The sequence below is a fragment of the Echinops telfairi genome, unplaced genomic scaffold (assembly GCF_000313985.2).
Source record: "Echinops telfairi isolate 266 unplaced genomic scaffold, ASM31398v2 ScPeMD7_53;HRSCAF=182, whole genome shotgun sequence".
Lineage (NCBI taxonomy): Eukaryota > Metazoa > Chordata > Mammalia > Afrosoricida > Tenrecidae > Echinops > Echinops telfairi.
This window is the reverse complement of record NW_022103951.1, coordinates 13682462-13694848: the sequence shown is the minus strand read 5'-3', so window position 1 is coordinate 13694848 and position 12387 is coordinate 13682462. Positions and strand designations below refer to the sequence as shown.

General features: G+C 43.2%; 1 protein-coding gene across 2 annotated transcripts in view; it reads left to right on the top strand.

The window, feature by feature from the left end:
* Positions 1–183: 183 nt before the first annotated feature.
* The window catches only part of MOSPD2 (motile sperm domain containing 2), a 46087-nt gene continuing 33883 nt past the window's right edge, over positions 184–12387 (top strand). For both annotated transcript variants that reach the window (XM_045290751.1, XM_045290750.1), the window contains exons 1-2: positions 184–273; positions 439–508. In XM_045290751.1, coding sequence (XP_045146686.1) covers positions 265–273; positions 439–508 — 79 coding nt within the window. In that variant the 5' untranslated portion in view covers positions 184–264. The remainder of the gene's footprint in view (positions 274–438; positions 509–12387) is intronic.

The window sequence follows — 12387 nt, the reverse complement described above, 5'->3', positions numbered from 1 at the left end:
GGGCGGGGCTACATGTGCAGGTCGTGTAGGGGCGGGACTCGAATGAGCAGCGAATAGGACGGCAGGCAAATAGCCTCGTCCCGCCCCACACCCAGACGGCCGCACCGGATTGGGCGGCGCGACGACTACTCGGTTTGCCTTCCGTTGTCACGCGACCTCCTCCCCCCTCCCACCCTTCTCCGTCTGTCCCCAGGCCCGCCTGGCTGGTGATGAGAGACTCGGGCTGAGGTGACCGAACCGGTGAGCACGACCGTGAACGCAACCATGACCGAGGTAGGAAGCCGGCTGCACTGTTGCTGGCCACCCCCAGCCCCCAGCCGGCGGAAGTCGCTTTGGAGGCCCAGGATGCCTGGGGGCAGGTGGGCTGGGCTGGGCTGGGGGAAGCTGGAAGGCGCGTGTGATGTCTCAGGGTCCTGTCCTGTCCTGTCTCCCCACCAGAATCAGACCCAGACGAAAGCCAAGCTCATCGCAGAGACCCGACGGAGGTTCGAAGCTGAGTATTTCACAGGTAAGTCCTGTGTGTTTAGGTTTGCGACAAGGGTGCAGTGAGCGTTCCTAAGTTTGCGGAGGTGTTCACAGGGGTCTCTGTACAGCATTAGGAACCCTTTTGACACCCCCAGGGTACTAATGCCCTGCACTGTAGTGTGGTTTTTGTCTCTATAACTTGCCATGCACTTTGCTCCAACGGGGCAGATGGCGTGTCCATTACATCCTTGAAAAGGTTCATGTAAGTTGAAAGGGAGTTTCTAGCATCTCCCCTTGTTTCTGGAACTTGCAGAACACTTGTTAAAGCCCAGGCACAGGTTCACCATCCAGACCTTGATTCCTGTGCTGACCTTCCCCCCTGTCGCAGTTCAGAAAATGAACCTGGGACCTGCCCAAATAACTCTTGAAGTGGATTTAATTGGGGATGCAAATTCCTTGGATGTTTTGCCTAGTTGCACTTCACACCCCCAGCATGCTATCTGGAGACTAGGCCCAGCCATGTTGGACCAAACGCTTTATCTTTTCATCTCACACAGTACCTAGTCTGGTGAAGCACCTGTGAGTCAAGTATTGATTTATTGGTTGAACATTTCTGTGTCCATTATGTCGTACATGATTGTGTCGTTAGGGAATTAGGTGATGATCTAATTTTACAGTGACTTTGAAACAACATCTAGGATAAATCTTTATAAATAGGTAATTAAGAAAGAATGTGTTGCCCAGCATAAGGTTGATTCTAATCCTGACCCTGTAGAGTCCTTGAGTGGCACAACTGGTTGAGCCCTTGGATATAAACCACAAGGAGGGTAGTTCGCATTCACACAGAGGCACCTCAGTTCAAGAAAGACCGTTCTAAAGATCTTAGCCGGTGAAAACCTTAAGGAGCACACTTCTACCAAAACACATGAAGTTGCCATGAGTCAGAATCGCCTAGACAGCAAGTGGGTTTTTTGTTGGTTGGTTTGTTTTCATCCTGATCCCGCCACTTAATCATATACTTGTCTATTCTGAGCCCTCGTTGCCATATGTGTAAAATGGAAATGATCAGTTTAGGAAGCATCCATGAAAAAGGATGCATTAAGTTGTCTAGCGCCTTAGCATGTAGTAAATTAAATTGTTCTTTTGACTTAACAGTGACTTGGATGACCAGGAAAGGGGTTAAATTTCAGCAGCTTCACTTTAGTGCTTAGCCCAGATTCCCAGCAACTTTTAACTCCCCTACATAGGCCAGGAGCCCACCTGCCCTATAGAAGAAAAAGACGTCCACAAAGATTACAGCCAGGAAGCCATGTGGGGGTAAACCTATAGAGACAATAACTATATTAATAGATTCAAAGGGACATGACAGGCTGGTGGGATATGGGATGCTAACAACGAGTACAGTGAGGAAGAAATGTCCTGGAATTGATTGTGGTGATGGTTGCACAACTCTTATGAATTCAATTGAACTATTGAAATGTGAAATTGCATGTCAGTGAAATTGTTAAAAAGAAAATAATTTTCAAAGCAGAAGAAGCCATGTGTGGCGGGCAGTCTGCTCTGTCACGTGGAATTAGAATGCGTTGGGAATCAACTCAGTGACACTTAACAACAAATTAGGGGTTAGTCAATGATGTGGAACAAGTAAGGGCATCTATCCCCAATAGCGTGGCTAGTAAATCTTCTCATGCTTTCCTGCTCATTTCCTTTGTACCCAAACTGCACAGCAGAGTTGGCAAAATCACACATGATTCACTTTTAGCCCAACTATCCTATTTCTAACGGCATAGCTGGTTCTGATAAAGAGATCATTCTAAAATTGCTATAGACATGTACCTCTTCTATTAAATTGTTAGGGTTTTCCAGATTTAGCAGCTACCCAATGCTTGACCTAATGCTAGTATCTCGCCAATTTAGCTATGCCTAAGAGAAAAAGCTGTGGCTGTCTTCTTCCAAAACGATTTATGTTTATTTTTATTTTATCACTTTATTGGGGGCTCATACAGCTCTTATCACAATCCATACATCCATCCATTGTGTGAAGCACTTTTGTACATTTGTTGCCATCATCATCCAAAATGATTTATAGCCTTAGAAGCCCTATGTAGGATCACTAGGAGTTGGTATCCAGTCAGTGGCTGTGGGTTTTGGCTGAGCGAGAAAGCAGAATGTGGGCATAGAAATTTAGCAATCGACAAGTCCTTGGTCCACCCATCTCAGTTTTAAAATGAAGAAAGTGAAGTCTAGTTTCAAGTGATTTTGCTTAAAACCTGTGGTGGGGAGAGGCCAGAGCTAGATAGCACATCTTCCGGTTTTCACTGTCGCAACCTGACAGCAACATTGTAATGTCAGATGTGATCCTGTCACTCCCCAGCTTGAAACCCTCCAGTGCCCATCCTCTGTGTTTAGAAGGTCTCCAGTGCTCTGGTTACTGCCTACCTGTCTGTCCTCAGCGGTTCCTACTCGCCTTGCTTAGTACAGTCTCACACAAAGGCTTTGATCTGCCCGCTGCCTGAGTAAGAAATGGACATGGCAGCCAGTAACTGAAACACAAGCTCAGGAAAACATACTTCATCGGAAAGCATGTGACCCTCCCTGCCTTTTTTTTTTTCCTTTCTTCTATTTGACTTCCTTTTTACAAAATACAATGGCCCACAAAGTTGGCATCATAACCTACAAGCGTAACCCACAGTTTGTTGCCCAGGACTGGCCACACTGCCTCTTTTACATCCTTCTAATAGACTGTGTCTGTGTCCATCTCTTTTGCCTGGAGAGCTTTTCCCCAGGGAATGTGCATGGCTGGCTCCTCGTCTGTGCTTCCATCTTGGTTTAAATATATCTGAGAACCTATGCTGCCTATTACATCGCCTCTCTGTTTCCAGGTCCTTCTTCTGTTTATTTTCTCTCCCTTACAGCTCTTACCATAATCCGTAATTATCTTGCTCATTTGTTTACTTGTGGGTTGCGTATATCCGCCAAACCTGTTGCCATTGCATCAGTCTGACTCTTGGTGACCCCATGTGTTACAGGTTAGAGCAGAGTTTCACAGGACTTTTTTTTTAGTGGGTGGGGGTGGGGTAGGGCTTATCATCTTTATGGAAGCAGGTTGCTAGGCCTTTCTTGCTGAATGCCACTGGGTAGGTTATAAGTCAACCTTTGCAGCACTCAGGGCTCTGTTTATTTTCTCTAGTAGAATGTGTATGGGTGGGCATTGAGGGCAGGGACCTTGTCTCTCTTATATGCCTCAACTCAGAGGTAGACTAGGCCCACACTGTATTAAGAACTCTCTTAACTGCGCCTCCTCCCCCACCAAAATCTGGCAAAGAAGCCTTCACAATATGTCCCATAAAGGCAAGCTTATTTCAAAGTAAAACAAAGTATAGTGTTAGCGTCGGGAGGGGTTTTGTCATAAAACATACATACTTGGGTATGTTTGAACACAGGTGTGTGACTTATCTGCCTGCATGGTGACTGTAAATATTAACTTATTTAAAAACCTGCAGGAGGAAGAAACCTAGAAACCTTCAAAGACTTTGTTACCTTCAAGTTTCCGTTGTTTCCTGATAAAGGTAAAATCTGATTAAGATAGACTGGGAAAGGAGGAAAGGTGTTTTGATTGGCCTAACCAGAAAGTGTTTTCCCTTTTTGGTTTATCTTGTAGAAAGTACTCAGGTGTGCTTAGATCACCCACTTTCCTTCTTTCATGGTCTTTCCCCCTGTCGATTATTGTTAACAATAGTTTGTTTCAGAATTGGCATAAGGCAACATAATATATATTGCCCTAAAGCAGTGGTTCTCAACCTTCCTATTGCCGTGACCCTTTCATACAGTTCCTCATGTTGTGGTGACCCCCCAACCATAACATTATTTTCCTTGCTACTTCATCACTGCAAGTTTGCTACTCTGATGAATCCTGTGATTCCTGTGAAAGGGTTATTCAACCCCCAAAGGGGTTGTGACCACAGGTTGAGAACCACTGCCATAGAGGAAGAGCTACTTGGCCTCCAAAGGGAGTGGGGAAGCTTTACATAATTACACCCTCAGCTGCTAATCCAAAGGTTAGCAGTGCGAATCGAACTCAGAGGGACTTTGAAACAAAGGCCCGGTAGTGTGTTTCTGAAGGATCACAAAATCAGAGTCAGCTCACTCACCCGTAGCTGGAGTTTGGGCTTTATACTCCACGAACTCTTTGCGAGATAAATTCCTGGGGATACCAAGCACGTTTTTGCATCCAAAGAAATGAAGTTGCTGATGATGGATAGAAGTTATTGTTTTTAAGCTGGCAAAAAGCATGAAATATAAATCTGTAATTGTCTCACGGATTACTATTAGTACTGGTTTTGATCTCCACTTGTTTCTGTGAGCGATTCCATGCTGAATCTCAAATGAAATACATTTCCCTTTCTCACTTGCTCCCTCCTCTTTGTGGCCAAGGCAAGAGATGAATCCCTTGTGACAATAATTTATTCAGTTCCTCAAAGCCTCCTGCACTGAGTTCCAGGAAGAAGGGTTTCTGTCACTGGTAGAGAAAGGCCTAAAGGAGAGAGCCCATTCCTGACTACTACCATCTGGCAAACCATAGGCTCTCAAACTTATTTGACCTACCGCCCTCTTTTAAGAAAAAGAAAAAAGAAAAAAAAAATATATATATATATACTCAGCTCCCCCCGCCCTCTTTTAAGAAAAAGAAAAAATATATATATACTCAGCTCCCTCCACTCCCTTGTCATGGCAACTGAAAACTTCCTGTACTATAGACCATAATCCAGGATGAAATATAGGTATCTACTTTTGTAGCCCCCACCCCCAGGAGCCCTGGTGGCCTATTGGTTATCCTTTGGGCTACTAACTGCAGTGTCAGCAGTTCAAAATTACCAGCCCACTCTGTGGGAGAAAATGAGGCTTTCTCTTGCTGTAAAAAGTTAGTCTCGGGAATCCTCAGGGAGAGTTCTCTGTCCTCCAGGGTCACTATGAGTCAGAACTGAGTCAATGGCAATGAGTTTGCTTTGCTCTGCTTTGCTTTGGATCGTTTCGTTCCAGTGCCCTACAAGAAGCAGCATAGCTCACTTTGGGAAACACCATGGTAGAAGGATCAAAGCAGAAAGCTATGAGATTGAAGGCCTAGTGAATCCAGAATAGTTAGTGCATAAATCAAGTCTGGTGGCGTCAGAGACGAGGAGCAATGAGGAGTCAGAGACCAGGAGGTGGTTGGGGTAGGATTAGCACAGACTTAAGGGGACCATACCCCTTAGCAAAGGGGTGTTTCTGAGTGGTGGCACTTGGACTCCCAGAAAAAGTGCTCCTGGCAGATCAGATTATCTGAGCCAAAGCATGAAGGTGGGGGGATGGGGGAGGGGCATGTTGGGGAGCAATGTGAAGTCCACTTTAATAGGTCTCAGGAAAGGTCAGCATACAGGGCTTAAAACAGATGGGACTAGATTGTGGCCAAAGCCATGAGAGGTTGGGTCTTTTTGTTAGGTTAGGTTCCTTTTTTGACTTACAAATACCGGGCAACCTGGAAAGTCACCACACCACCTCCTACCCACCATCACTGCCAAACCACCCTCTACCCGCCCCACCACCACCACACAAGGTAATGCACAAACCATCAGAGAAAGAAAATGCACATCTTTTCCACTAATAGAGAATGATAGCAAAGTGATCCCACCATACCTTGTCAAAGACAAAACATTTTCAAGATTCTGAAAAACAAGGCCAAGGCCAGCCCAGCTGGTTCTGACTGGCACAGGTTTTGCTACAGGTGAAGTCATTTGAATGAATTTGAATTATATCAGAATACTCTAAAGACTCACCCATGAGCATTATCCAGAGAGTTCTAACAGCCAAGGCATTTTTCCCTAGTCTTTAAGAAAAATAATTACATATATTTATTTTAAAAATATTAAGACCATTCTATATGTAATTTTGCAAGTTACATTTTTATGAACATGATCTTATGCGCTGTATATATGAAGTAGGAAACATTTTCCATTACGCTTGAATTATCTCTAGAGAAAAGATGGTCATCTTAATCTTTATCTTAAGTAGTCCTTCCCTTGTGGTTATTGAAGTGCCCAGGCGGCATGCTAAGCTTAAAGCTGATGATTCAAACCCACCAACTGTGCTGAGGGTGAAAGATGAGGATCTCTAGTTCTCAAACTCTGGGTCCCGACCCCTTTGGGGGTCGAAGGACCCTTTCACAGGGGTCGCCCGATTAATCACAGTAGCAAAATGACAGTGATGAGGTAGCAAAGAAAATAATGTTATGGTTGGGGGTCACCACAACATGAGGAACTGTATCAAAGGGTCGCGGCATGAGGAAGGTTGAGAATCACTGCTCTAGTCTGTGTACTCCCATACAGAGTTATAGCCTTGGAAGCCCTATGTAGACTTGCTATGAGTTGGAATCAACTCAATGGCAATGAGTTTGGTTTGGGGGGTTTCTGGACATTTAGATTCTTTCCAGTTTTTTTGTTAATACATATTTTTTGGTCCTGTAGTTCAGACTATATCCTGAAAATTCATATCTAGAATTAGAATGCTTGATGTTGAACATATTAAACCCCCCTCCCAGAGAGTCACACCCAAATTCATCTTACCAACCTATGTCAGCTTATCAGTTTCACCACACCCTTCCCTTCCACCCATCCCACATGCCATCATTTCGTAACTGATGGGTCTGTTCGAGTTTGCATTTCATTACAAGTGAGAGTAAGCCTCTTTTCATACTGCTTCAACGTCATTTTACTTATTAGTATGGCTTTTGATATAATTGGTAAGAGTTTATGTCTCTCTTGCTTAAAATTTTTTTTTGAATGCTGTGCTTTCAAAATGAACCAACCAAACAAACAAAACCAGTTGTAGATGAGTTGATGCCAACTCACGGCGACCTAATTTGTGTTAAAGTAGAACTGCATTCCAGAGGTTTTCATGGCTGGTGCTTTGGAAAATAGATCACCAGGAATTTGTTTTGTGGTGCCTGTCAGTGGACTCAAACCTCTATCCTTTCAGTTAGCAATGGAGGACCTTAACCATTTGTGCCACACACCCAACCAGCCAACTGCTATCAATTTTGACTCATCACGCTGACAAAGAAATATTTGAAAAGCCTCCTTTGTGTCCCCATCCCTGTCTTTCCAGGGGAGTTAAGTTTCTTGCATTGGCTATTAACTTCCGATTCCACTGCAAACTGAGAGGACAGCAGTTCAAAACCACTAGCTTCTCTGTAAGAGAAAGTCTACTTCCACAAAGATTATATCCTTGGTAGCCTTATGGGGCAGTCCCCCCGCCCCCGCCGTCGTATAGGGGAACTGTGGGTCCAAATTGAAGCAATGCCTTTTGTTACTTTTACCCCTCTATGAGGTACTTTATTTGATCTTGTCTCTTTGAGCACTTTGTAAGAGCTGAGTGCATTTTTTACCACTTGCTTCCGTCCCTCAAGATTCACGTATCCTGTTAAATATCGCTCAAATGCACACCTTTTAATGGCTACGGCATAGTTGGTGGAGGTGGTAATCCCAAAGAGTGGGTCTGGGCAGTTTCAAAGTTTTGCTCCTAAGTATATTCTTCTACTAGTCTGGCGTACGTATATAAGAATTTCTCTAGGACAGTGGTTCTCAAAGTTGGGATTCCTTGAGACTGTTTTGAGGGTTTTGAATTGTCCACGCTGTTTTCCTAATATACTAATGCATCATTATTTTCTGTTTTCACTTCCATCCTCTCACAAGCATTCACCCACACATTTCATAATGAGGTCATTGTTTTTGATTGGCTGATATGTGTACTCTTGTGTTCTTGTGCTTAAAACTCTTCTCCATTGTAATTCCTCTGACAGTAGCTGTTGCTCAGTATAAGCCACATAAGTAAAAGTCCTTGGTTATTTTTAAGAGTATGAAAGAGGCCCTGAGACCAAAAAGTTCAAGGGCTGCTTGCCTAGGCTGTGGATACAGAGGCAGAATTGGTCCACTGTAAAATGGACACATAGTCAGTGTTTCCAGGTTTTCCAAAGTGAATGGTGCCAATTTCCATTTCAACCAACAGTCTTTGAATACCTTTGCTTATTCACATCTTAAAATTTGGCGTTGTTCATTTGTACCCTACTGATCTGATGAGTGTGTAGGGATACCTCATTGTGGTTTTAACTAGCATTTCTATAAAAACCAAGGCGGTTGGAACATTTCTTCATATCTTTATGTGTCCTTTGGTATTCCTCCTCTTTGAAGGTGACTTCTTCAGCCTCCTCTTGGCCCGTTGTTCTTCCCTATAATCTACAGGATTAGCTTAGATTCTCACATAACATCTGCCTCTACATTGGGAGAGAGCAAGACCAAATAAAACATGGGAGTAAAAAAAATCTAACCATAAACTTGCTACAGACACATTCATTCCTTCTCTGCCCTTTCTATAGCCAAATTATTCCTTTTATAGCTATGGTACCACACTGTAATTCTCCAGGGCTCGCTAACTTTAGTATGTCATCAGAAAGCACTGATCCCTGGAGACAGCTATCAATGCTTTGGAAAGTAAAGGGACTGTGAAAAAGAGGAATACTCTTGTGGTAGTTACATAATCTGTTGTCAATTTAAGGAAATTAAGAGTGAAGGGGTAGAGTTTAGCCTGTCAATCAGGTAGCAGCTTGATGAACTCATTTGGAGGCGCTAAGGAGATAGCTAGCTCACTTGAGGTGGGACACAGGATCGCTCCCTGGGAGACATCCCAGCTGACAAGATACATGGAACTAGCTAATGCCCTGAGCTGGAGGAGCCACATAGAGACCCCTGCCAGCGCTGAGATACTTACAATGCCACTGGATCCACAAGGCTTCCCACCCATTGGCCTGTGATCTTCCTGTATTCGGCATCATTGTATGTGTTTTGTGAGTCTGAAGAGGACTTTATAGATTGATATCAGACATATGGGCTAATATCAGACTTATGAACTTGATCCGGACTGGGCTAGGATGTTTTCTCAATATTTGAATGCTCTCGTATATAAAGCTCTTATACACATATGAGTGTTGTTTCTCTCGTCTACCTAGACTAGCACACACTTCAACTAGATGGATTGACCCAGTGGCTGCAACATTGGGCTTCAACATAACAATTATGAGGATGGTGCAGGACTGGGCATTGTGTCTTTCTCTTGTCCATAGGGTTGGTTTGAGTCACCACCAACTTACCAGCACCTAGCAGTATGATCTGTTACCACTTTAAGAACATGCCCTTTTTTTTACATTTTGTATTACATTTATTACAACATGTATTTTACATTTTGAAACTGTGTAGCATCTAGGTTCATACCAAAAAAAAAAAAACGGTGACTGGCAGGTTTCTTCTAAAGACTAGTTGCAATGACCCTAACTCCAGCATTTCCCAAATCCATTTGTGCCTAACAAGCTATGGTTCTGCTTTCATAGTTGGGCTTCCCTGCCTGGGTCCAGTTCCAAGACATGGCTGATGCAAATGGAGTGGACCAGGAGAGGGTGAACTCTAGTCAACAGTGTGGGGCAGAGTAGCCCAGGAGAGGAGGCTGCTGGGAGCCTATGGGTCTGTATAGCTGCTCAGTCCTGTGTTACTAACATGCAGGTTCACGAACTGTAGCTAACATCCCCCAAAACAAACAATCCTGTTTCATAGCAGGATCAGGTAGAGAAGAACTGCTTCATAGGGTTTCTGAAACTGTAAATATTTACGGAAACAGAGGACCTCCTTTTGAAGGGCCGTCTCCCTTAGAGAAACTGGTAGATTCAAACCACTGACCTACAGTTAGCAGCTCAACACTTAACCTACTGGGCCACTCGAGCTCCTTGGCAGTAGATAATGTAGTGTAAATGGCCAGACTTTTTATCACAGCATCTAGTGTACTTTTACAGAGAAATTATAAAACTATAAAGTTAAAGGACTAACATCATTTCCATTTAAAACCTTGTAAATGCCCTAATAATGCTGAGTGGGGTCTCTTTTGCCCTCCACAGCATCTGTAGTATGTAGAATTACAAGGGACTTGTTTTCTGAAAACTCCAAATCACTTGAGGGTCCAGTTTCCTAAGGACTGTATTTGAAAGCATCAAATTGTATTGTCACAGCACAATTAGTACACAGCCCTGGCTTATTTTCCTTATCTTGACCACTATTTGCTTCCTTCAGCTTTCTCTTTCCCTGGCCTCTTACTTTCTCTCCTCCCTTCCTCCTACCCTGTTCTGCTCTTCTCTTGGCTTTGCCCCTCTTCAGTCTTCATCCTCTTTTCTTTCTCCCTCCCGCTCTGTTTTTGTTCCTGTCTGTCTAGGGCTAATGCTTGCCAATAAGCATTTCATGTGTGTGCCTTATATTGGTGACAGTAATTATTCGTTGTAATGCAAATGGAGATTGCTGGTTCTGCATCCTGAAAACTATCCAAGAAGAGCAGGCTTGCTCTTTGTCACTAATGGGCACCAGCTTGTTTGTGGTATCTCAGATGGTGCCCTGGTGGCATAGCATAATGGTTACCCATTGGGCTGAATCCCACAAGGCCAGCAGTTAGAAACCACTGGATGAACTATGGGAGAAAGTTGAGACTTTCCACTCCTGTAAAGAGTTTGAAAATGAGGAGCTAATTCCAGGAACCCAAGCAGAAAGCGAATTTTGAGAATGATGAGGGCAACAAATGTCTAAGTGTGCTTTACACAATTGATGTATGTATGGATTGTGATGAATTGTATGAGCCCCAATAAAATGATTAATAAAAAAATGAATTCCAAAAAAAAAGGAGTTACATTCTTAGAAATTCTGAGGAATCTGTTAGTTGAAACTATAGAATAAGAATACTTTCTTATTAATGCATTATTACTTAGAAGCGATGAGGTCTAGGATCCACATTACTGTGGTATGGTCACACTAACATAACAAAAGAAACCTTCTCTTTCCAAACAGGTGGTGTTTATTATGACAGAGGATAGGACTTCAACACAGATTTGGTGGGTGTACAGGGGCATAATTCAATCCATATCACTTAGCAGCCAATTTACTGCAAAACAGTGAGAGAGATGGAAGATCCAGGAAATTGAATGGTACCCTGAAAAGATATTATTAACTGAGAAAGCATAAATGAAGAAGGAACAGATTCAGTCAACAAATATTTACTGCGTACCTTTTCACTGGCATGGTTACAGTTGGCTTCAAGGGACTTTTAGGTGTAGACTGTGCCTTCGCAGACTAGTTGGGAAGATAGTAGCATCTCTGCCTATAGCAGTACTCTCAGGCAAAACACACTAAGTGTCTTAGGAAAGGCTTCGCTTAAATCCCGTGACTGCTTTGAGAAGGGAAGAAATAGCTTCTGGCTTCCAGGAAAAGCTACGAAAGAGGAAGTGTTTGACGGAGGTCTTGCAATGTGGGAGAATTTGAATGTGCAGATGATGGTGAGAAGACAAGGAAAGTTCAGATAAAGAAAAAGTGAGAACACAGGGAGGAGAGATGTCAGGGTTAGATGTTGGTGAGAATATAGCGTGTGTGTAGGGAAACAATGAGAAATTGGACATTGTTATTCCAGCAAGTTAGTGAAAATGTTGACCATAGAGCCTGGAAATACAAAATAGCCTAATGCTGCCACCATAGCCAAGTTTCCACTTTCCTTTAACTTCACTTCTTGTCAAACAGATGCCTTTCTAAATACAACCTAGTCCTGTCTTTTCAGATGAAACTGCTTCTTGATTGATTAGGGTAAAGATCTTGAGTTCAGATAAATTAAGTCATCTTTTCAGATGTTGGCTTATAGTTTGAACAACAGTCGTGGTAATTATTTTATCATGGTCTCATTTTTTACCTCTATACTGTTTTACCCAGGCTGAACTCATAGTCATCAGATAATTTTACTCTCTTCACACTCACTCAGAAATTCTGTCAATCTTTTAAGTTCCCTGGGTTATCACTGGAACATCATCGCTTTTTT